Source organism: Acanthochromis polyacanthus, chromosome 18 (assembly GCF_021347895.1).
Source record: "Acanthochromis polyacanthus isolate Apoly-LR-REF ecotype Palm Island chromosome 18, KAUST_Apoly_ChrSc, whole genome shotgun sequence".
Classification (NCBI taxonomy): Eukaryota; Metazoa; Chordata; class Actinopteri; family Pomacentridae; genus Acanthochromis; species Acanthochromis polyacanthus.
In genome coordinates, this window is record NC_067130.1 from 19,447,644 (window position 1) to 19,474,631 (window position 26,988).

The following is a 26,988-nucleotide window of genomic DNA, read 5'->3' on the forward strand; positions in this document are numbered from 1 at the left end:
GTCAGAAAGCAAGGGCAATTATTAAAAGAAAAACAGAACAGTAAAAAGATCAAAAACAAGAGTCAGAAAACAAGGGCTGTTTAAAATAACTGTCATAAGAGTTAAAATAACTGTTAAAAGTAACTGTCATAAAATAAGGTTTAAAATAATTTAATTTAAAATACTTTAATCAAAAGCAGCTGAGAACAGGTACGTCTTCAGAATGGATTTAAATGAGCTGAGAGTTTCAGCTGATCTACAGTTTTCTGGGAGTTTGTTCCATATACACACGTGGACAAAATTGTTGGTACCCCTCAGTTAAAGAAGGAAAAACCCACAATTCTCACTGAAATCACTTGAAACTCACAAAAGTAACAAATAAAAATTTATTGAAAATTAAATAATCAAAAACAGCCATCACTTTTGAATTGTTGATTAACATAATTATTTAAAAAAACAAACTAATGAAACAGGCCTGGACAAAAATGATGGTACCGCTATAAAAGATTGAAAACTATTTGACCAGAGTGACATGATTAACTCAGGTGTGTCATTTAATTGACATCACAGGTGTTTCCAAACTCATAATCAGTCAGTCTGCCTATTTAAAGGGAGACAAGTAGTCACCCTGCTGTTTGGTGAAAAGGTGTGTACCACACTGAACATGGACAACAGAAAGCGAAGGAGAGAATTGTCCCAGGACATCCGAAAAAAAATGATAGACAAACATCTTAAAGGTAAAGGCTATAAGACCATCTCTAAACAGCTTGAAGTTCCTGTGACAACAGTGGCTCATATTATTCAGAAGTTCAAGACCCACGGGACAGTAGCCAACCTCCCTGGACGTGGCCGCAAGAGGAAAATTGATGACAAATTGAAGAGACGGATTGTTGGAATTGTATCCAAAGAGCCCAGAGCAACCTCCAAAGAAATTAAAGGTGAACTCCAAGGCCAAGGTACATCAGTGTCAGATCGCACCATTCGTCGTTGTTTGAGCCAAAGTGGACTTCATGGGAGACGACCAAGGAGGACACCACTGCTGAAAAAAACTCATAAAAAAGCGAGACTGGAATTTGCAAAAATGCATGTTGACAAGCCACAAAGCTTCTGGGAGAATGTCCTTTGGACAGATGAGACCAAACTGGAGCTTTTTGGTAAGGCACATCAACTCTATGTTCATAGACTCAAAAACCAAGCATACGAAGAAAAGAACACTGTCCCTACGGTGAAACATGGAGGAGGCTCAGTAATGTTTTGGGGCTGCTTTGCTGCATCTGGCACAGGGTGTCTTGAAAGTGTGCAAGGTACGATGAAATCTGAAGACTATCAAGGCATTCTGGAGAGAAATGTGCTGCCTAGTGTCAGAAAGCTTGGTCTCAGTCGCAGGTCATGGGTCTTCCAACAGGACAACGATCCAAAACACACAGCCAAAAACACCCAAGAATGGCTGAGAGAAAAGCGTTGGACTATTCTAAAGTGGCCTTCTATGAGCCCAGATCTGAATCCCATTGAACATATGTGGAAGGAGCTGAAACATGCCATTTGGAGAAGACACCCATCAAACCTGAGACAACTGGAGCTGTTTGCTCATGAGGAGTGGGCCAAAATACCTGTTGACAGCTGCAGAACGCTCATTGACAAATACAGAAATCGTTTCATTGCAGTGATTGCCTCAAAAGGTTGTGCAACAAAATATTAAGTTATGGGTACCATCATTTTTGTCCAGCCCTGTTTCATTAGTTTGTTTTTTAAATAATTATGTTAATCAACAATTCAAAAGTGATGGCTGATTTTGATTATTTAATTTTCAATAAATTTTTATTTATTGTTACTTTTGTGAGTTTCAAGTGATTTTAGTGAGAATTGTGGGTTTTTCCTTCTTTAACTGAGGGGTACCAACAATTTTGTCCACGTGTGTATATGGGGCATAGAAGCTGAATGCAGCTTCTACTAGAAGATCTGATCCAGATGACCTGATCCAGACGACCTGAGTGGTCTGGGTGGTTCATACTGAGTCAGGAGGTCCCTGATGTATTTTGGTCCTAGACCATTTAAAGCTTTGTAGACCAGCAGCAGGACTTTAAAATCTACCCTCTGAGTGACAGGAAGCCAGTGTAAGGACTTTAAAACTGGAGTGATATGGTCTCTTTTCTTGGTCTTAGTGAGGACTCGGGCAGCAGAGTTTTGAATCTGCTGCAGTTGTTTGAGTGTTTTTTTAGGTAGACCTGTAAAGATACTGTTACAGTAGTCAAGCCGACTGAAAATAAATGCATGGACTAGCTTTTCCAGGTCCTGCTGAGACATCAGCCCTTTAATTCTTGAGATATTTTTTAAGTGATAGTAAGCCGACTTTGTAACTACTTTAATGTGTTTTCCAAAACTGAGTTCTGAGTCCATCACCACACCCAGATTTCTGGCCTGGTCTGCAGTTTTAACTGTAAAGACTGAAGCTCTAGGCTTACCTTTAATCGCCCTTCCTTGGCTCCAAAAACCATTACCTCAGTTTTGTCTTTATTTAACTGAAGAAAGTTTTGACACAGCCACTCATTTATCTGTTCAATACACTTTTCCAGCACCTGTATAGGGCCATGGTCTCCTGGGGACATTGTAATGTAGATCTCCATGTCATCTGCATAGCTGTGGTAACTTACATTATTGTTTTCAATAATCTGAGCCAGTGGGAGCATATAGATGTTAAACAGAAGAGGCCCCAGAATGGAACCTTGGGGAACTCCACATGTAAATACTGTCTGCTCAGACGTGAAGTTACCTATAGACACAAAGTAATTCCTATTCTTTAGGTAAGATTTGAACCAGTTGAGTACTGTGCTGGATAGTCCCACCCAGTTCTCCAGTCGGTTAAGTAGTATATTGTGGTCGACTGTGTCAAACGCAACACTCAGATCCAGCAGGACTAGGACTGACATCCTGCCGCTGTCTGTGTTTAAGCGGATGTCATTAATTACCTTAATGAGAGCTGTCTCAGTGCTGTGGTGCTGTCGGAAACCTGACTGAAAAACATTGATGCTGTTATTTTTTATTAGGTAATTGTTTAGCTGTTGAAAAACTGCTTTTTCAATGATCTTACTTAAAAATGGGAGATTAGAGATTGGTCTGTAGCTATTCATTTGTGACTTGTCAAGGCTGCTCTTTTTTAAAAGTGGCGTAATCACAGCAGTTTTTAAAGCCTGAGGAAAAACACCTGACATAAGAGACAAGTTCACAATCCATAAAAGATCCGCCAGCAGTACTTGGGAGACTTTTTTGAGAAACCTTGTTGGCAGAATATCCAGACAGCAGGAGGAGGAGTTTAGTTGATGTATAATGTCCTCCAGGTTTTTGTGATTAATAGGATTAAATTGCGTCATGGTGTTTAAAATGGTTTTATGCTGACACAAGGCATATCCTGAACCTGCTGTGGGGGCATTAACTGCTTGTCTAATGTTTTGGATTTTCTCTATAAAGAATGATGCAAAGTCATTGCAGGCCCTGGTAGAATGCAGCTCAGGGGCTACTGACACACGAGGGTTTGTTAGTCTGTCCACGGTAGCAAATAAGGCTCGTGTACTGTGACTGTTTTTGGTGATTATATCTGCGAAATAAGATTGTCTTGCATTTTTAAGTTGTAAATTGTAAGTCCACAGTTTCTCTTTGTAAATGTCATAATGAACCTGGAGTTTTGATTTTCGCCATCTACGTTCAGCTTTCCTACACTGTCTTAGACACATTATCAACCATTTTGATCACTGATAAACAGAAAGGGATCTTGACAACTTGAAGAGTGGAGAGACTTAGCAACAGGGTGTAGTATTTTAGCCGAAACCTATCCTAAACCTAAGCAGGCAGTTTTGGTGCCTGAACTTACCCAAGAAGTTTTGGTACTGAAATTTAATCATGTAGTTTTGGTGTCTAAACCAAACACAAAGTGAAAAACAATTCAAAACTAAACTTGAGTGAAAAATAAAACTCGTGCCTGGTAATCCTTCTGAGCCCTCCATTCTCCAAGCGCAGACTTTTGCTCCTCTTTGCTGGTGCAAAATGGCAGATCAGCATGCATTGGGTAACAACGGATTTCTATTAAACAGGGTGATAATGATAGCCTAGCCGCGCTAGATAACCCACGGCAGCGAATTTAATTCTCTGCCAGGGTGTGTCTCGTTACCCTCCATAAGGCTCGAGGCTGGATTCTCCTAAAACTGGCCGGACCAATCACCATGAAGTGTAGAGTCAGAAGGCGGGCGTAACTAAGTGACGACAGAGGCGCGACGATTCTGACAGAAACAACCAGTGCACAATAAACAGTTATCTTTCGACTCCGCTTTGGCCACAACCCTTAGAGATTTGAAGCTAAAATTCAACTTGAAAGATAAACAAAGGACGGCACTGAAGTGTTTCATTGAGAAGAAAGACGTATTTGGACTTATGCCGACGGGATATGGCAAATCCTTAATATACCAGTTGGCTCCGCTGGTTGGGAAGCTAATGGGACTTAGCCACAATCCGCCGGCGCTCTAGGAACTACGTCAGCCTATTCGTTGCGCTGATTGGTTGTATACCTACCCAATTGCTGCAGAGTGATTTGAAAGACAACCTTTTAGCCCACCTCCCTCCCTGTCGAGCGGCCCTAGACCCTTGTGCCTTCAGAACATGGGTCTAGAGCGGCTAGGCTATGATAATGATCTACTGAACTGCAAATAGGAGAAGCAGGTTGCTACTGGCCAACATACTGAAGAATGATCTGTGATATTGGCCACGTAATCACCTATTAATATCTGAAATGGATAACTAGGAAGAACTTTCAGAAGTTAGCTAGCTGAAATGTTGGTCTGTTGATCCACCACTTCATTCTAGACTGACACACTCAACAACCACCCGATGGACTGGCACAGAGTACGGTGGTGTCATTCATGGTCCATGAGGATGAAGCCATTTTTAATTTTAGAACAATATCTTGACCACTGTTGGATGAATCACTATCAAATGTGGTTCAAACATTCATGTCTCCACCAGAATGCCCTGTGAAACTCTGGTAGTCTCCAGATTTTTCATCAAGCGCCATTGTCTTTGGTTTATACCTAAGTAGCTGCCAAACCAATGACATTCCAGCAATTCCATGCAAATATTACACATTAAATATCATAAGCAGATGGTACCTTTTTACTATTGTGGAACCTAATATGTAGGCAAATACATAAATCCATGTCATTGGCATTTAGATTAGGAAGACGTGTAATGTAATCCAATATAATGCCACATCTGTGAAAGTTTACATCCTAATTATTTTGTTGAAACAGATCTAAAACTACATTTTAAGGGTGTATGCAGAACTGTCACAGCAAGAAAATTTCGTTGACCATTAATTGTCATATAAATGATTTAACTGTCTTTTCTACTCATTTTGTTAGTGTTATTAGTGGTAAAACCACCTTTGAACAGTAACTTTCTGATGCACATCTGACAAATAGAGTCCTCCAAGTTACAGAGCTCTAAACCCTAGTGTGCCCACAGCTATGTGCAGTGTTTGGTTTTGTACCTAGGTCCATGATTTTAACGTCAAAAATTGTTCACTGACATGCAGTAGGTATAAAATTAGAAGTTGATGGAATGAAACCTTAGAAGAACAAGGAGAAGCATGCAATGGCAATGGAAATAGTGACTGAAACATGGTATTTCTGTGCAAACTATAATATAAAATAAAGGTAAAAAAGTCCATAAATAAGTTTTAGAATTGTTTAGTTCAATTTAGAAAAAATGTTCTGTAATTACCTGAAACAAATGTTTTTTAGAAAATATTTTTCAAACAGCAAGAAACAGTACATCGTACATTGTACTACTTTCTGCAGTGGATTGAGCCACATTTGACGGTCCAGTGAGAATTTACAGCATAAGAGGACGGTGTGTGTGTGTGGGACTGAGTTACTTAAATTCAGCTTAATTTTATTGATGTAGTGCAAATTCACAACATAAGTCATCTCAGTGCACTTCACACAGTAAGGTCAAAGCCATACAATATCATATTACAGAGAGGAACCCACTGATTCCCTTTAATCAAGTATTTGGTAACAATGAAAATCAGCTGCAGTCTGTGTTCATTTCAATTTAGGAACATGTCAGGCAGTGCAAAGGTGTGGCTCCCTGATGTCTATTTAATAGTTTTTGGACAACAATGTTCTCAATGTTTTGTGGGACAAATTACAATATGTAAAAACTTCAGATTCATCTCTTTGCATTTCACAATTTAGCAAATTGCTCCCCTAAATTTCCCATTTTAGTGGTGGAAAGACCGTTTTCTTTCAGAGACAACCGCATTAAACTGTGTAATGTTCATGTTACTGGGTCCACCCTCTCTGCAACATGAATGATGCACCGAACACATAACTGCACGTAGCATTAAGAGTTATGGACACAGTGTTGTCATGGTAATGCCGACTGCCCCCTCTCTGTCTCGTCCATACCACAAACAAAATGATGGCAGCTGCTGCCCCGGTGCCGCTGATGTCACCGGTTACCATGGCAACTAGCGCCCAGCTGTGACGCTGAGCGGTAGGAGGGGTCTGGCAGTGTGTGTGTAGTACTGTGCAATATCAAAGCTGATAGATCCTTTTGCACATGTATGTGTATACTTCTGACCAAAGGTTGGAAATAATAAAGTTGGAAAGAAGGTTGTATCATTCCCCTGAAACAACATTCAGGTGACAATGGATTTCATCTACTCGCCAAATCAACTTGCAGCCATTTTTTACCTCTTCTAAACATCCATCCATCCATTTTTTATACACTGCTTTTCCCTCTGTAGGGTCAGAAGGGGGGCTGGAGTCTGACTCGACTCAGGGTGAAGGTAGAGTTCACCCTGGACAGGTCACCAGTCTATCACAGGACTACGTATAGAGGCAAACAATCACACTCACATTCACATCTACAAACAATTTAAAATAATCCATTAACCTCAGCATGTTTCTGGACTGTGGGAGGAAGCTGGAGCACCCAGGGGGACTGCTTTAAACATGGCTGTTCTTAAAGTTTACAGCAGAACATTGCTCAGTCACGACATAGCATTTTGCAGTTCCGTCTCCCAAAAATTACATTAACTATGCAATTAAACTGCATTCTCAGATATATTTTGAGGGAAGAGTATTTTCTGCTGGACCATGTTTATATGACAAGTAATTTAGACATGTTTTAAATTCCATTCATCTCACTGTATTTCTGTTGCGTCTTTTCAGTCAATACACTATTTATTAGATGGAGCGGGACTCATCACACTGATGTCTCGGAAAATGGAGAAGCTGCAAGCATGTGTGAAAGGGTCATATTTTAGCCCATGTTATCATATTTTACTTAACCACATAGTTTTGATACCTACATCAAATCAAAATGAAAGTTTAAAGTAAATATCAAGTAAAAACAAAACATCAGTCTACACTGCAAAAACTCAAAATCTTACCAACTCTATTTGTCTTATTCTTAGTCAAAATGTCTCATCCCACTTGATTTAAAATAAATTCACTTAACAAATGACATTTCAGCGAGATGGAGTGACTTGTTTTAAGACCATCTCAAATATCTCGTTAAGTCAAACAATCTTGAAATTATCTTGTTTTGAGTTGTATTTTACAAGAAAACTCAAATTAAGTTTAATATATCTCAAATTAGGAGGTTACATAAAAGGAAAAATCTATTTTTGAATGAAAAACTACAATTTATTAGCATGTCTGGCCTATTTTAAGACATAAGCTTGACAATCCTGGAAAAATATAGCTTAAAATAAGTTTGCGAAGCCAATTTTAAGATCTCAATAGTCTAAATCTAATCTCTTATTTCAAGAAATCTTATGAAGCCATTTTCACTTGTTCTATTGGCAGATTTTTTTCCACTTATTTCAAAGTAAAAGTTCCTTGAAATAAGTTTTCTTGTTTTGACAGGGGCATTTTTTCCAGTGTAAGGATAATGCTTTATAATACTGCCATCCTGCCCTTTTAACTCCTTCTGTGGACTTAATGGGTCTTTCAAATTGGAAGGAATCCTTGCACATCACAGTCTTACCTTTAAATGAGAAATAACGTTTGCTTAAGGGCTGTTAACGATGAATCATTAATTGAGTAATCGCTGTTAATAATTTAACAGATTAAAAATATAGTAGCCAATAAGTACTTCTTCCTGTTTAATACTGTAGCGAGTTCAGGGAGGTGGTAACTTGGACAACAGGTAGTTTCATGTCCAGAAGCAGAGAGCATTGAGGGGGCTTATGACAAAGATGTCCATGGTGGTTGAAGATTTCTGATTGGTGCTCATGTACACAAGGAGAGCTGACGACCATGTGGACGATGATGATCAAGCCAAATGATTAATGCAAATGAACTGCTTTTCCAGCGTTTCTCAAGTTTCTATGGTTAAAAATAGCTTTATTGGCCGATAAAAACAATATCCACTGTACTTATTGGGCTATTAATTGATTACAGATTATAAAGCTGCCGATTTTCAGTTAAGAAAATAGCTTTTGAATTTACATGCATAGTTTGTGTTACAAATACTCTTCGATTTTTTCAAAACATAAATGATACAACAGCTTAGTTGTGTAGGATTGTTGGGATACAGGATTGAACTGCGATACTGACAGTGAAAAAGTCAGATTACTATTCTGACCAAAGGGGGGCTAGAATGAAGTTTTTCAAGTTGGCAGCGTATCTAAAACGCTTTCTGTAAACTGGATTCAAAGCACAAAGTGAGCACACCATTAGAAGATCAATACATCAAGCTTTGAGATAAAGAAACGGAACCTGAATCACAGATACATAGTTTCCTAAATAAAGACCACAAGACTCCAAACAATAAAAGTCCTCTGAAAACAAGGCAGTCTAGTCTGAGGAGCTTCTCCTAACCACTTCTCAGGAGGACAAAAACTTGCAGTGGACGAGGTCAGACACAGCATAGTAGAAGATGAATCCCAGTTAGATGTCTATGGCAGTGACAGAAGGCGGTATGCAAGGAGACCAACAGGAGAGAGACCGACGGACAAAACCCACAGCGAAACATGCTGAAAGGAACATTGGAGAAGTATTCATACTGCAGCAATTTACTGAATCCAAACACACCTCAAAGCTTTAAATTTGTCATGGACTTTCAGGTAGAGGTAGATTTTTGGACCACACTGTGTACTCACTGCGAGTGCCTTAAATATGTAAAAGCTCAGCTAGAACACAATGAAAAGATGAAGAAAAATGAGATGCAGAATAAGAAGACATCATATTTCATACTCATTTGTTTAGGACACTCCTTGCAATGTGTTTTATGAGCCGAGTTGAACCAGGCTGGTCTGGCAGTAAAATTGTTGTTTACTTTTCATGGTTTTATGGCTCACAAGCATATTTGACTAAAATATAGTGGCTGTATTTTTTCTGCATTTATCTTCTGGATAAAGACGATTAAATAAAATGTAGTTTTAAGCTTCTGTGCGTCTATTTGCACAAAATTATGAAGGGAAACACAAACCATGGGCATATGGAGCACCATCTGCTCTGCAGAATGACACTGCCCCCATGACCCTTCAACCACGTCTCCTCACCGCTCTTGTTCTGGTACAGAGTGGTACAATGACACCTTAAACTCATGACCTCCAGTGTGACCCGGATCACTGCTCCGAGTCTGAAAATAGTCCAACTTCCTCATTAACAGCGAGGCTAACACTCTTCTCTCAGCAAATCCTTTAATTTCATGTGATATAAACAGAGATTTGAATATTTTTCCATTTAGATTGCAGTTTTTTTCATAAAATATATTAATCTTTAGCAAAACAGTCAAAAAAACTGATTATTGTTGGTCTACAGTCAGAGTAAATCTACCATATCTTGATTAAAATGAAACGATACTGGTAAAAAAGTGTAGATATAGCTTGTATATATAACTTGTTGTGAGGAGAAAATGACATATTAGGTCCAGAAATAAATTAGCAGTCAGACTAGTATTGTTTATCAAATATACCAAAATAGTTATTTTTTGGCAAATTAATAATGTTTCCTGTTTAAAGCAGTTGTACTTTGCCTAATATTTATTTTATGGAGCTTACTTTCTGAGTTTATTTGTGCATATTTTAACTTATATTTTAAAGTAACAAAAAGAAACGATTGCTGATTGCAACCTTAAACTGCTGGACATTTTTACAGTAAGTTAACCAGAATCTGTCACTAAACAAAATAATTTCAATACAAAACTGATGCAGCTTGTTGCTTAATATTTCATAATTAAAGAAGTATTTGTGTATTTTGTTGCTTTACTTCCGACAATATGGCTGAATTAGTTGTTCAGGTAACCTGCATAAAATTCCTGTTTTCATATAGTTTGAGGACAAATCAAAAAGATCATAGGTATTACCTTAGTCTCACATTAAATTGCAGTAAGTTTACATCAACATAGGTAAAACTGTGTGGGAAATACGGTTGTTTGACAACGTCTGTCCAATGTTTAGATGTTCAAAAGCAATAGTACGGTTAAACAAATTCATTATTTTTGATTTTATGTGGTGAATTTCTTTCTTCTTTCAGAAAATCTGATATTCACTGCAAAGGAGGTTGACAGAAGGTTTGTTGATATGTTTGGTTTGTTGAGGTCAAAAGGGGTAGGGTTGTTTGATGAGGTAAAAGCTTTAGAACAAGTGTGCATATGATATAATGGAGTAAAATTTTTGACTTTCAATCGTTGCTCTGAGTCTGGTTGTTATCAGTGGCATGTCTGAGTGGCACCAGAGGCAAAATAACATAAATACAATGTGTGGTGTTTGATAATGAAGCTGACTGAAGAAAACTACTCACCTGGATCATGTAGAGCTGAGCAATGCGGTACTCCTCCACGCTCATCGGCATGGGGATACGATACTCCTTGATCAGCATGGTTGGTTGTGCTTCAATTGAGCCGACTCCGTGAGTATGTGTGTGTGTCCAGACTCTCCTCTCGGTCGGCTTCGCTACCCAAGCAGCATATTCAAACAGCGAGGATGAGACTCGTCATTATTCACACCTGAGGCAGAAAAGAAAAGCCTTTCAGCAGAGAAAAACACATTTCAGCTTACAGTGTGGGGAGGAGTTTGCATGTTTGTCTGAAGGATTAAACCCCCTTATGCATAAGCCAATACATCCTGTGTGTGTCGTCCAGCCAGCCCTCCTGCAGATCTATTACAAGGTAATCCACTGACCCAGCAACAGCCCTGAAATCCCCCAGCAACCTAAATCCCAACTCCGTCACACCGAAGATGCAGCCAAGTCGTGATCAATGTGGCCTTTAAATCTCTCATCTTCTATGCCACGGTGTGCAGTGGCGGACGAGAGGTATGTCAGTATGTATTCCTACTATTGTGTAATATATTGTATTCATTCATGTATAATAAGTCAAACTTTCACCACATTTTAGAAGGAAATGTTATACTTTTTACTTAATTTGACGCCAGATGACCATGCTTTTTTTTTTTTTTTTACAAATTAAGATTGTTCACAAAACACTCACGATCAGTTCATCAAAGATGTTTTGGTCAGTGCACAAAATCCATCCATCCATCCATCATTTATACACTGCGTTATCCTCTCTATAGTCACAGGGAGGCTTTAGTCTATCCCAGCTGACTCAGGACAAAAGCAGAGGACACTCTGGACATTTCACCAGTCTATCACAGTGCTACACAGAGGGATAAACAACCAAGCACACCTATGGACAATTTAGAATCACCAATTAATCTCATCATGTTTTTGGACTGTGGGAGGAAGCCAGAGAACCCGGTGAGACCACATAGAAAGACCCCAGGCTGGGAATCGAACTCAAGACCTTCTCATTGTGAGGCTACAGTGCCTCACAGCTTAACCCTTTAAGCTTCAGTCAATTCCAGCCGTTTTCAGTACAAAAAATCGCTAATATTCTATTTTTAAATAAAAAAAATTACGAAAAATACGGGGAATATTGGACGCGCATCGGGAGGTGCATTTCCTTGAAAACGACCGATTCGGGGATTTTATACCGACTTCAGGACATGTTTTGGACAAAATAGTTTACTGGCTTGTGTCATCTGATGTAAAAGGTTGGATTATGGCCGTTTTTTGTGGAATCTTTTTTTTGTGTGTAATAATAAACCCGGAAATGTGAGTCGCGCTGTGTGCTTTGAAGCCGTGTATAGAGAACGGATGGATGAATATTTGTTTTTGTCGGACAAATGTGTTTTTCTCACCCGCTGTGGTAATCGCATCTGAAAGTGGTTTATACCGGCGGATTCATGAGAATCTAAGCTTTCCATCGGTGTATAGTGTTTGTATAATCGCGTTTGCACCCGTCGGACATTCCTGAAATTCCTATGCAAATTAGTAGGTGTACCGCCGGCGGTACACTGAAGCCACTGCCCCCTTGCACAAAAAACTTTTTAAAAAAATGTAGTCCTTAACTGAGTTATGCTGCAGTTACTCATTATTTTACAACTAGAGGCCAGCAGAAACATGACACATCATCACCATTACAAGTCGAATTTGTTAGCAAAGAGTTATGGAGCAGCACTGTAATTGTGTGGAGTCATGTGTTTGTGTCTAACAGCGTTTTTCACTGCAGGGACTTGCAAACTGTTTTAAGGCTGTCCAAACCTTTGGGTGTAAAATCCAACCCTGTAGCACCTCTTTCAAGGCCACTTTTTGGGGCGATAAAAACAGTACCTACTCCAGGGTAGATACTTCGTAGCAGCTCTAGAAAACAGCTGTGCGGGTAGTAATGTTGACTGATTCGACTTGGAGAGAACAAGAAGCACCTTTTTTTCTGCCCTCTTTGTCAAGCGGTAGTGTTCCCCAAAAAGGCAGTTTTTCACCGCAGGAACTTGGGGCATGTGTGAAGTGGTGTGTTTACAAGACGGCACCGAATCTAACCTTTCAGCGTTTCTGTTTCCATATTGGTGGACAATCCGACAGCTTTGGCAGGGACATTAACTCTGAATGTGCAAAAAAAGAAAATTTAACTCCAGTTCTATGAGCACAAGAGGAAATAAAAATGCTCACAGGTGTGGAGTTACATCCGGTAACTATTTGTCACTGTTGGTGCACATTGGTGCAAATGTCACAGGTGAAGCTGCTGGATTCTCCACCATAAAAAAACGTCAGAAAAGATGCCTCAAAAATGTCAAAATTTTTCCAGATAATGTTTTTTGTTTTGTTTTGCTTTATCTAAGCAGTAGTATAAAATGAAAAAAATGGAAGCTAGAATTTCAGATTATTTGGTATTTTTCAGGAAAAAAAATCACTCAAAATGTTAAAAAATTATTAAAAGGGTTCAGCACATAATTTTGTTGCTGCAATCTGAGGCAATCTGTAGTCAAAGCTTTTATCCTGCACCGCTATGGAAACACAAAGACTAAAAGGGACGACTTCACACTCGAGAGCAGCCTATTAATATTCGCTCTCTTATAGCTTGGATTTTAGTTCACCAACTGCTTTAGCTACTCGAAGATCCACTTCATCCACCAGCTAGTCTCTACCTGTTATGTCAGTGCTGCAGAGCTTTTCCTTTAAAAACTGCTGCCTGCTGCAGCTGAAAACATCGCTGAGAGCGGTGCAAGTGAACCAAAACGGTAAAATTGCAGCTGGACACACGAACAATGAGCCGAAACTTATTATAAAGCTCTGCAAAGCCCAGAAAAGCTTTGCCACTGTCTTCACAATGTCATTTAATCCATTTCTGTTACAAAAATATTGCTTAAAGCTGCTGTAAGCTGCTTTTGGTGATAATAATTCTATACTTAAGCAAGACCTTAAATGCAGGACTTTTCTTTGAAACAGAGTATTTGTATTTGTGTGGTATTAGTGCTGCGCGTTTAGGCTTAAACAGGCTGCTCTTCTGATCTGTCTCTGATCTTCCTCCATGAGAGTATGAGAGTAATGGCTCATTTGCGCCCTAGAAATTCACATCAGTCATCTTTTCTTTCAACATCGACACTCATCCATCCGAACAGCGCCGACAGTGAGGCTGCTGTACCGTTCTTCAACCTGTCACACACTGAGGAGGGTCATATGACTGCTTAATCTTAGACAGATGATGGTGGACTATAAATCTGATGCTGCCTTAACATGACAGGGGAAGGAGCTGATGTCAAATGATATGTCTGTAGGTTGTGTCTGTCTGTTTATTTGGTCAAGCTGCTGTAACAGATGGACTGTAAAGGTCAGGGGGTGAAGTGACAGTGAAGACTGCCTGAAAGTTTCATTGGGCTTCACTACCGTTTAATTTTTATATTAAAGTGACAATCATAAAATAAAGATCAAATGATAGTGAAAAAGTCTCTGGTAGCGATGAACCCACAGAGAATTATCTGCTTCTGCAGCTCTCATTAGCTTCACCAAGCTTTAGAACCAGCTTCAGTTTATGAATTTGCTGTTTTGTTTCAATCTCAACGTTGTTTTCAGCCACAGCAGGCAGCCGTTTTCGGAAATAATTGCCAAAAACCCATAAGTCACTAGCTGGTGAACACAGTGGAGCATTTAGCTGCTAAAGAGGCAGATATTTCCCTCAGGAGTTTGTGAATTTGAGCCTCTTCGAAACTGAACACAGCAAGTAGTTTCTATTGAAAAAGAAATGAAGTAAAAAGACATTTGCTAGTACCAATGGGTAATTTGGGGATTTTTAAAAACATTTCATACAAAAGCTTTAAAACAAACACAGAGACACAGAACCAATAAGGTCGAGATGTGGATAGATGAAAAGACAGATTTAAAAAGGGAGCACAAATAAACACAAATACACCAGAAAGAGGGGAAAAACAACTGCGAATAGATGTTGAACACATACAGATTCAGAATTACTGCAAAGAGAGACAAGACAGCCAAAAGGAGATGTAAACCGACCCAATAAAATTAGTAGTATAAAGTACACAAAAACACTGAGTCAGAATGGAAAGCAAACAGACAAAAACTAACCATAAAGAGAATCAAACCAATGAGAAAGAGATGCAGAGACAGAACAGATAAAACTACGATGAAAAATAAGCACAAAAAATACCACCACAAGATGCAAAAAAGAGATGACAAAAAGAGATAGAGCCATACAAATAGATGCAACAGGAACACAGACAGACAAAAAAAACTTCCAAAAGACACAAAAAGAGCACAAGATTTCAAATGAACGCTTGTGCAAAAACCATTGTCAAGGAAGACGAAATGACTGCCAAGACACACAAAAGGCTTAAAGGGTGTAAAACAATCATAAAGACACACAAAGTGACCACAGATCTACATTATTTCTGCATATATATTATTCATTTTTAGTATTCTGCCCCTAAATAAGAGGTATAGGAGGTCTTTGCAAGTCTGATGCTCGATGTTATACTTTTAAATGCTTTAAATAAAGATGAATTTCATTATATACATTTACAATGCATATGATAACAGCAGGTGGATGCGTTAAAGCTGCCGTCTGCTCCATCAGCCATTCAAATCCAAGCCGCTCTCAAGAGGCAGTAATGTACGGCGGTATTTACTGCGCAGAGGGAGTTTGTGCTCTGATGCAATTACGGCAGAGAGATGGAGTGGCTTTTCTCACTGAATCCTGTGAAGAATGAGTCCTTGACCTACAGGAGAACTGCTATATATAGACACTCAGTAATTCCCATAAAGCAGAATGTGAGACAGATGAAACCTGACACGTAGGCTGATAAACTGACAGATAGTGTCGCGAATGAGGAATGGACCTTGTGTTTTGTTTTTTATGCAAAAGGATTTTTATGTTTTATTGCCTCCATCAGCTCAGTGTGCGGTGAGTCAGCACATGAAACACAGCTGCCTGCGTCCACTAAATATGAACATGAACTAAAGAGGAGGGCCGTCACGACAGATGTGCAATGATTAGTTGATCAACAGAATGAATTAACACCTATTAAAATATAGAACTAATGCTAGATATTTCTAAGCTTTGCTTTACTGCAACTTGACGATTATCGCTTTTGGAAGATTGCTTGGACAGATAAAAGGGAGTGAAAGCATCACTTTGGACTCATTTACAGCCCAAACGATTGATCCAGAGTGGCAGCTACCATCAACAACAGCAGAAGCCAATTAAAATGTGCCTTAAAGGTGCAATAGCACTGATGGCCGGCTATGCCAAAATTACAACTCGTTCAAAAAGGATCAGCTTCTAAGAGAATTCATATTTTACACAAGCCATTATGGTCTTATTCACTAGCTTCACATCTTCCAATGAGGTTTAAGTTGTTAATAAGACATTAAGTTGTTGTCTTCATACACAGTGTGTTGTCTAGCACAATACTTTGGTGGCATTTTAACAATCTAGTAGAGGCTGAACAAAAGTATGTTAAAGCATTTTTGAATAAGTGGACATCAAACCTTACTGCAGTCAGTGCTTTAAGCCTATCTCTCTATGTAATATTTAATAACTTCTCATGATTTCATCTTACATGACTTCTTATGATGCTTTCTGAGATAAACTTTATAACGCTAAAGAGCATTGTAGCATTTTTCAGCTAATAGTTTTGGTTTTCTGGAGTCTTGTCAATGCATCTTCAGTATAGGTAGTAGATGCTCTATAAAGTCACTGGGCATGGCCTGCTCAGCACATACAGCAAAAAGACACAGTTAGAGAGAGAGAGTAGCTGGTCAACATAGTTCAGCATTTAGTATTTAAAGAGACACATATTTGCCTCGGTTGGTGGTACAGACAAAAGACGGAGCTAAGAGAGAGTGCACTGGAGTCAGGAGGATGAAAATGACAATGAATGTGGCCTTGTACCTAAATGTGGCAATATGTCAGTTTTTGGCCCCCAGGTGGCAATAAAGTCACAAAAAATCCATGTCACCACACATTTCTTTGAGATAACTCAAAGATGCATGGTTGATTACTTTCTGGTCAGTTGACCCACGACTAAAAAAGGTAATCATGCACTGCCATCAATATTTACTCATATCTTACTTAAACACTTACTTTTATTTCATTACAAACACTGAGGTAAGAATTAATTCTGTATTCTTCTGTAAGAAACAAGAGGTGAGAACTTGTCCTAAATAACATATTGATGTTCTTAAATGTGCCTGTTACATGCTGCAAGTATGTGTATTTCAACACAGAGTATATTGAAAAAGAATGCCCAATGGCAACATACACTAAACTACAGGATTTACTTCAGTTCTCATATATTGGAAAACCACATTGTGGTGTATTTAGGTGCTAAAGTTGCTAAATGGTAGTTGATGGAAACCAGAAATAGACCAAATCGAGGGAGCACATTAAACTTTTCGTCATCAGGTAAACACAAATGAGGACAAACTGTCTATTTTTGTCTGTCAGACACAAACACAGAGAGCTAAACAGTACAGAAGTCTGTACACAGGGCAAACTAACATTTTTCCACTTGGTCCTGCGCTTGAAAGCAAGCTTTTCACCCAATCCACTATATCTGCAGCATACTGTATGTAGGACAGTATATGGCTATACTGCACACCTGGTGGCAACACACACTAAACCACAGGAGTCATTTCAATCCACACTAATAAGACGAGCACTGGGCCCTGAAACTAAAACATTGAAACACTCACTTGGCAGACCCCCACAAGTGCACCACTTCAAGTGCAGTTTTCAGAATAACAGGGTATAGTTTATCACCATGTGAAGTAATGCTTTCTATCTCAGCATCAGACACTGAATATGGCTCCATTCCCAATAATTACTTTAGGAAAGTCCACCACTGATTTCAAACTTAAACAAAGACCCTTTGGGCTTATGGCCAGTTTCCAAAGGAACAGCCAAACCCCATCACATTCTGCTTTCATTGTGCACTTCTATCTATTTAACTGATTAGGTTTGCAGCTCTTGCTGTACCACTAGGAACAAAACAATCATAAAAATAACACTGGCCTCTATAGAAATCAACTGTGAGCACAGCTTTGATGACTCAAACTGAGACAAATGGGTGGAAATACTTTGACAATCAGCAACAACATCATACGGAGGACTGATTTCATGGAGCTGCGGGGACATTTTCAACACACCTATAGTTTTTGGTCGAATTCAAAAGTTTTCTAATTGAGCTCAATATCACAGCCAGTGTCAGCGTCTGCACTCCCTCTGCAGGAAAACTAAATGTCTCATCTGCAGCACTAAGAGGGTGACTGGCTGCCAGCTGCCCTCTATCAAAGTCCTGTGTGATGGCAGACGGAGAAGACCTACAGCTAAATTGTACCAAATTTGCTACTGAGGTGGAGAAGTCAGAGGAAACCAGCTCTGGTCCATTACACACAGCAGCTGGTTCCTGAGGGCTGACTTTTGGCTCAACCGACCCCCTGGAGAATCAGCCCACCAACTACTTACTGACATCAAACTCAACCCAAAGTGCACCATTCAATGTGAATGTGTCAGACTGAAAGATATGAACTGAGACAATTCATCTCTGGAGCATCTGCAGCTTAAATACTACTATTAAGATAAAATCTACTGTATGATCTGCACAAATGGAAACGTTATCATGACTTAACCACAAAGAAGTCAGATCAACACTCTCTTTAAAACAAAATGTTTTACTCCACGGAGGGCTGCAGAAACAAACTGCAACACAACAAACCTACAGCATCACAGCCTTTAAAGTAAGAACAACATTCTCATTCACCTAGAGTCACGTTTGTTCCCACCTGTTGACTCTAATACTAATATTTTCTCTGTTTTTGGTCTCCACCACCTGATGAAAGAAAAAAGAAACTGGTTTACTGTATGTTTCCACTGGATGTCAATATAAAGATATAGTGTGCTAACTTACACATACTTAGGGCATGTTAAAGGCACACTGGGTGGCATGAAAAACTTGTGTTGGAGTTTAGAATAAACTGTCACTTCTTTCTGACAAATTTCTTACCTCAAAGTTTGTAACAAGATAAATGCAGTCTCGCTAAACCTGTAATTCAGTAGGCAGCAAAAGTTAACAATTGTTGAATCCAGCTTTTAATAAACACGCTCCGTTTAAAACATCCCCCGCCTTATATATAGTACCTCTAAGTGCAAGAAATAATAATATATACTGGACGATACACCTACGAAATGATACATCTTCACTACAATTAAAAAAAAAAAAAAAAAAACAGTCAGGTCAAGGTCATGCACCCCAAAAGGCACATTTACATTACCAACAGGCTTAGTGTGCGCAATATGAATGAAATCCCTCAACTAGTTTCTGAGCTATGATCTGGAAACCAAAAATATTTGGAGTGCCTCACTATGACCTTGAAAATCAGGTCAAGGTCATACACCCCAAAAGGCACATCTATACTACATAGAGATGGCCTGGGTGCAATATGAATGAAATCCCTCAAGTAGTTTCTGAGATATGCTCCGGAAACGAAATGCAGACGGACGGACGGACGGACGGACGGACGGACGGACGGACGGACGGACGTGCCCACGCCAATATCCCCCTTCGTGCCTACGGCTGGCGGGGGATAATAAAAAGTATTGTTGTTAGAGCCGGGTTCTGCTCGAGGTTTCTTCCCTGTTAAAAGGGTGTTTTTCCTTGCCACTGTCGCCTTTGGGCTTGCTCTGGGGGTCAGGCATTTGGGTTCTGTAAAGCGTCTTGAGACAATTTGACTGTAATTGACCCTATATAAATAAAATTGAATTGAATTGAATTGTTGTACATCATTGTGAACTGAATCTCTTTGAGTTTTGACATTTGTTGCCATTCAGATGTTTTTCAGAATGTTTGACTAGCTGAGGAGCATTCTTAGTTAATCTGTTGAATTTGTTCACCAAATGTTGGTTATTTATATATATCTCTTTCTGTTTTTGGTCTTCCACAACTGCTAGAGCAAATATCCATATCTTTAGCTGCTAGATTATTCACAGCGGATAACATATGTGAGTGCTCAGCGTATTAGCGAGATCTGAAATGAAACCTGTAGTCAAGTGTTTGTTGCCCCTGGGCGATGAATATAAATATAATTTATACTGAGATCCACATAGTTACAGCGTGCTACAAACCCATTGAACTGCATGAAAGGCTCATTCTGAAGCACTGCTAACAGACAAACACAGTTCTGTTACAACATAAACACGCAATGTTACTGAAGTGTACTTCTTGCACATCATTGTGAATTCAACATCTGAAGTCATTTGGATTTTTTCACTTCCACTTGAAGACTAAAAACTGACATATTATCATGTTTTCTGATGGTATGTTAAACAGGTGCTTATTTACACAACAAGCAGATAGTCATAGTTGTGTCTATCTTAATCAAATTATATCGCTTTTTTGCTCTGTTTTTGGTCTCCATCATCTCTCACTTTAGGTTACGAGGCAAGGTAAAATCTGTAATGAGATGAATGTAATCATGGTCACGCTGTACTCCATTAAAGTTTGACTAAACAGAGCTAGTAGCATGTGATAAACATGCTTGTGTGCTGACAGAATATGATGATTTCAGCTTTTAAAATGTGTACAATTTGTGCTTTTGTTTGCTGCCCATCCAAGTAAATTCAATATCTTTGAGTTTTGGACTCAAAGATGTTTGCTGTACAAAACATTTTGGTTACTTGGGGGTTGAAAACCTCTTTATTTTATATAAGAAACTTGTGAGCAAGCAGCTTACACATCCAGCAGTTACTGAGCAACATGATCAATCTTTCAGAGTCATTCTTGTGAACCTAACTCCAATGTTCACTCTCTTTAACCTCTGTTTTGGGTCTCCAACAACTCCTCAGAGAAACATCTGTCTCCTGAACTCCTAAATGCTCCATTGTATTCAAAAGTCGGTCTCCAACGGTTAGCTTTGTGGCTTTTTGGTCACAAAACAGCAGCCTGATGCACCCAAAATGGCACTACAACAGCAGAGAGTAAATCAAGACAATAAATTTGCAGTAAAACAGATAAATAAGATCAACAATAAGCTCTGTAAAACCAAGCGTAGCTGCAGATTATACTTAGCTGTTAGAAAAACATTAATTAAACACACTTAAGGGCACAAAAACAATTCTATGTTTTTGGTTTGGTTTCTGCCCCTCATATGGGCACACATCTACACTAAAAACACACCAATGCTGTACAGTACATAGGTTTCTAAGTCCTTGTTTAATGTTTAAGCCATGCTTAATTCATTAAAATCAAAGCTGTTTTAAATTCCTTGGCAAATGGAGTAATAGCTACATATACCACCAGTCAAACGTTTAGACACACCTTCTCATTCAGCGTTTTGTATTTCATTATTTTCTACATTGAGGATTAATACTGAAGACATCAAAACTATAAAAAACACACATGGAATTACGTTGTAAACAAAAAAGTGTTAATATTTAGTATTAATCTACAGTGTAGAAAATAATACATATAAATAAAAAGCACTGAATGACAAATTTTTGACTGGTAGTGTATACAAGCACAGTCTATTTCTGTCACTTTATGTTCATGTTATGCACCAGAAGATTTAAGAGCAAGAGGCCAACACATCATCTCTTTGCTACACATCACACTTTGAGGCACCAGGATGCAGCTGATTCAAATCTTGAGCAGTCTGGATGCACTAACAAGATCCCCTGACAGGATTTGTCTCTGCATTGGGGAAGTGAGGAAACATGCCGGTACGCTGAATGTCTGCCACGTCCAGCAACAAAGTGATCTTTCCTGGTATGATAAAACATCACATTAAATTGTGATATTTAATCAAAAACACTTTATTTCACATATCTTTAGAAGAAATTCGCTGCATATAAACCGCTTGCATGGACTGAAGTCCTGGAAAAACATAAAGTTCTGCAGTTCTGCACAATTTAGCACAATCAACAGCAATGTGACAAAAATTCGGAGGTTGTGTTTATATTTGTTTTCAAGCACTGGTAACACCTGTAGGCACTTGGCACATGTTGTACTTGTTATTTCCATTTTTTATTTAGCATAACCTCATATAATGACTGATTATCACTCCACTGGACAAGCATGCTGCCCGTTTGCACCACCCAGCATGATGTGCTCTTTTATCGTTTCATCGAGTTTGTGCTTTGACAGGTGAGTTACCATTAAAATGGAGTAAGAGTTGGCAATATTTGTAATTCACGACATTAATGATGCCAGGATATAGCTCAATTTGTACAATAAGAACCAAAATAAAACATAAATGTCATTTATGCAGGCATTTATTGGTGTTGCTCTCATGAAATATTTCATTTCCACCCAAAATTTGCAGCATGAGGTTATTTCTTCTTGCAAAAGCTAATTAACACCAGCAATTTTAGCTGAAACGTGCCCCTGGCAAAATCTACTCCACTAAACATTTTTTTTATCCACATGGGTAGGAGAGTGTGTCAGGATTCTGGAAATGCCTTCAAAAACAGCAGTCATTTTTCAAAACACATGCCTCGCTTTCTGACATGAGTTCTGCTGAAGCGCTCAGTCTGGTCCTTACAAACGAACCTCACCGCTTTCCTGTCCGAAACATCCTTAGAGAAGATTACAAAACTGCAGCGACCTGCAGATCCTCATCCTGAGCAGTCAGCCCAACAGGCAGCATCCATGTTGCCATCATGTAATTCACCTGTGTTTTCATAACAGTGCAGTGACGGACGAAGGGAAGAACGCTCTGATGGAGTTGTGAAAGAAATCAGATGTTTACCTGTCAACCTCGCAGCCACCCAGCTGATCCACTGAGCACAGGCTTAGGAGCCATTGCAGATCCCAACCCCAGAGAGACTCCCAACCCAGGCAGCCTTCCACCCCATCCCTACACTCCCTCCTTCCTCTGCGGTCAGCCAGTCCACACCAGCCCGCCCCCCCACCTCTGATCAGGAAGGAGCTCTGCTTCTGAAATCCTCACTGTGAAATAAGAGAAGGTATCGATTCTCTTCCTCTCTTTTACCTCTCTCTCCTTCTCCCATCCACCTCTCCTTCTCTTCTGCTCTCCCCCTTCCACTGTCTCCACCTCTCCGGGACTAAGGAAGCTCTGTTACCGTGGAGACGCATGAGGCTGGAGCCTGATTGGTGGGGTTTGTTGTGATGCAGCAAGCTGGCGGCGCAGCCCACCAGACTGATTGCCTTTTCAGTGAGCATCGTTGTGTAACACTGAGCCAGAATCTGCTCTGCAAGTGCAGGAATTTATTTTCAATCGAAGTTGGAATTATAACTCACATTGAATGTAAATCTTCCTTTCTTTATTTAAGCGTACATAAAAAAAGTATAAATGTGAGACTCCGATTTAACGTCAACAATTATTAACTGTTGATAGCTAAATATGAACACATTCATTTTACAATATTCTAAAAATAAGACAAAGAAAAATCTGTGCATTTAAGATGGTGCAAAAGACATATTTGGTACTTTTTCTTAAAGAAAATGACATCAACGAACCAGTTAATCAATTAATCCACCTATTTTTGAAGCTCTAATCTATTCCCAAAAAATAACAAATATATTAATTTTACAATTGCATAAAACGGAGCAAAATGACAAATCCAAATGTTTAAGAAGCTGAAACCAAAAATATTTTTGCAGTTTTGTTTTGAAAAAAAGAATCTTTGCTTGCAGCTTTAATCTAATTTCCATTTAACATCTAAAAGAAGCAGAAACCAAGACTTGTCATGGAGATCTTCTTTAAAAGATGAACACATTCACTGAATCGGCATCCAATGCAGTAAAACACGCAGACCATCTGCTGACACGTTCCAACAAATCTGTCACTCACATGAGATCATTTTTCAACGTGATAGTGTGAAAGCGACGTTTAGAAGAATCCATGCAAATCGTGTGCGTGCGTCACTTTTATCGCAACTCCCAGAGGCAGATCAGCAGCTTTGATGATTATGCGTCTGTTTGCAGGGCGTCGTGACCGTCCTGCCTCTCCTGCTGTGTGTTTCGCCCACAGAATTTGAATGAGCCAGCTGAGCGATGTGAACACAGGTATTTCCTTCTGAATGAGCATTTTAAGCTGACGATTATCCACACTGCAGCTGTGATGCTACTCTAACATCTTTTAAGTGTGCATTGCTATCCAGATGGTTTCTAATGGCTTTTTGTTAGGTGACTTGCTGCTTGATTAAAGACCACTGTTACTCAGTTGGACACTCCGCTTTGTGACTTCACTGTAAAACGACAGAAACTGTTCTCTATTAGAGATCCGATCATCTCATCCTATCTGGTTATATAAACATAAAGGTTTGCATATGGGCTGACGGTTCAGTTTTATAGCCTTGTGAAGTACTGGGATATTTAAAAGTGCTCTATAAATAAAAATCATTATTATATCATATGAGTTGTTTTTATACAGGATCAGCAGGGCTAGTTAAAAATTCCAGTTTAAAGAAAGAATTCTACATTCAAATATAATGCTGAAATTATCAAAAAATTAAGATTAAGCTCAACAAAAACCTGAAGTGTTTCCTTTACAAATACGTAGGTGAAGTTGTTTTCCATAGTATTTTTACATTATTTATAAGGATTTGTTGTGCTTTAAGCACTTTTATGTAACTGTAGTTTTTTGTTCATCTTGCCATGAAAAAATTAAACAGAAAATTGTTGGTAACCAACTGTTGTTAAAACTGCAGTAGCATGTTGAATTGTGAAAGCGAAACAACACGAATGTAAATATATTTTAAATAAATAAGAAAAGCCCCCTCTGGCTGAGCAGATTTGTCAAATGACACTTTATTTGTTCAGCTTACAGGTCATCTAAAACACAACCTTAACTGTCTGAAATTGTCTGGATGTTTCGTAGATGGAGATAGTGACTTAAAATCCTGAATTCACAGTAAAAAAAATTAAGCTATCAAGCCAATTTATTTTAGTGAGCACAACTTGAATTTACACAGGTAGCCTGGCTCGCTCTGTGAAAAGGTAACAAAATCCTTCCACCAGCACCTCCACCTATTATTTGGTTTAATCTCAGTTTCAGAAAACATATTCAGATCCTTCACTTAGATAAAAGTACAGATGATATACTAAATAAATTATCTGCAAAATGTCACTGTAGTGAAAGTATGCAAGTACAACCTAGAAATCGCACATATTCAGTAATATTACTCATGTATTAATTTACAAAACAGTTTTTCAGTTGAAACATAACCAGTGGGTGCTACAAACTGCAGCAGCTAAACCTTATTAAAGTTTTTTATTAAACTATGTAGCACTTTCCTGGAAATACCTTTTAAAAATTTACAGCTAAATTATGAGAAATGGGCCTGTACAATAAAGCATTGCCAGCTATTCCTCTGAGGAAAGTGTTCTTTAATGAACTTCTAATATTTACTTGCCAGAAATTCAGATGCTCAGCTCTGTGACTCGAATGCAAACTAGAGCTTGTTCTTTGAACAAGGCCTGACGTGCACTGAGTGAGGGCTGCAAGCAGAGGATAAACTCCATGACTCACATGTCTGCGCTTTATAAATGTCTCTTTAATTACATCCAGCCAACGCGTCTCAGTGGGTTTCAGCTTAAAAATATCCCACCTGCAGCCAGACGTGTTCTATAGGGGATTGGGAGGCTGCTGCTTCGCCTGTAGGGACATTTCAAACACGGTGTATCCAGCACAACAGGGGATGAACCTGAAGACACTTTACTACAGCACATCACCAAAGGCAAACCTCCACCTGGATTTACAGTCACACCAGCATGCAGCAACTAAAAATGAGCTCTGAGGGTTGAGTAGCAGCAGGTTCATCGCTCTCCTCGCTCTCAACCTCCCGTTTTATCAGCGAGCTGCACGTCCTCAGCAGAAAATGACTTGTTGATGGGTGCTCCACCCGGTGCACACGCGCCTTATCTGAGCATCAGCAGAGCACACGCTAACAGAATCAACTCCTGCTCTCCAAACACCACGGTCCCGCTGCACACCGCTCCGCAACGTGAACGTCTGCTGCCGATGTGGCTGTTAATTTGTGATCTTGTCAAGCGCACCTTTCCTCACCAAACACGTCTGTTACTCTTCCTGCAAACACAGGCCAGAGCTGCAGGTTACTGTCGGCTGCTGTGACGCTACTGATGGTATTTGTGGCCACGTCACCGCTGCACGTGTTTGAAGAAATCCACAGCGGATTGTCACATTTATATTTCTCATCAGCCGAGTTTCATTTCCATGACTACATCACTTAGAAGGGTTGCATGGTTTAAAATGATCTTGGCTTGAGTGAGAAAGTAGAGCTGCGATGATTAATCGATTACTTGTCAACTGTTCAATTAATCACTAACTGTTTAAACAATCAATCATTTGAGTATCTTTTAAGGGAGGAAATAATTCCTGATTCCAGCTTCTTCAATGTAAATATCCTCTATGACAGTAAACGGAATGCATTTGTGGATGGAACAGAACATTTAAGGACATCGTCTCAGCTGTTGTTCACCACTTCCTGACATTTCATTTACCAAACAACTATTTGAATAATTGAGGAAATTGTCAACAGATTAACTGACATGGAAATAATCTGTTGCTTCTTTTAACTACTGCTTTGAGGTGATTATATTATATTGCAATTATTTCCACATACTATTTTTACCCGCTGGACAACTCCTCATTACTATTTTCTATAGTTTAGAACAAAACTGGAGACATCAACACTGTTAGTGGATTTACGTAGTAAGCAAATAAATGAAGCAAAATATGCTTTACATTTTTGATTTTTCAATATTCAGTGTCGACAGCCATACAGCACTCTCAGTGTCAAGCAGTCTCTGGACATTTTTTCTTCCATCATTTTTATTCACTGTGGGCTCACTGTTGGCTGTGATATAAAACAGCCACAGCTAGAAGTAGAAAGTAGTAGAAAGAAAAGGAGACATCTTCTCTGCTGTATAACATACTTAAAATAACATTAATCATAATATGAGAGAAATTAAAGCTAATTTCTTACATTACTTATTTTAATAAACCTGGAACCAACATGTTCAACATTTTTCCCTATAGGTGTCTGCAATACTGGGGAAAAATGGTACCTCTACATGATGTATATATTTTACTATTTAAATTTTAAATTTGTTTCCCTTCTTGTCTTCTATCTGCTCTGTGGAAGCCGACGGCTAAACCACTGATTTTTGTC

General features: G+C 39.1%; 1 protein-coding gene across 2 annotated transcripts in view; it reads right to left on the minus strand.

Annotated features, from left to right (window-relative positions):
* The window catches only part of LOC110969064 (membrane-associated phosphatidylinositol transfer protein 2-like), an 85,843-nt gene that overhangs the window by 44,832 nt on the left and 14,023 nt on the right, over window positions 1-26,988 (minus strand). For both annotated transcript variants that reach the window (XM_051938862.1, XM_051938861.1), the window contains exon 3: window positions 10,785-10,989. In XM_051938862.1, the coding sequence (XP_051794822.1) occupies window positions 10,785-10,862 (78 nt within the window). In that variant the 5' untranslated portion in view covers window positions 10,863-10,989. The remainder of the gene's footprint in view (window positions 1-10,784; window positions 10,990-26,988) is intronic.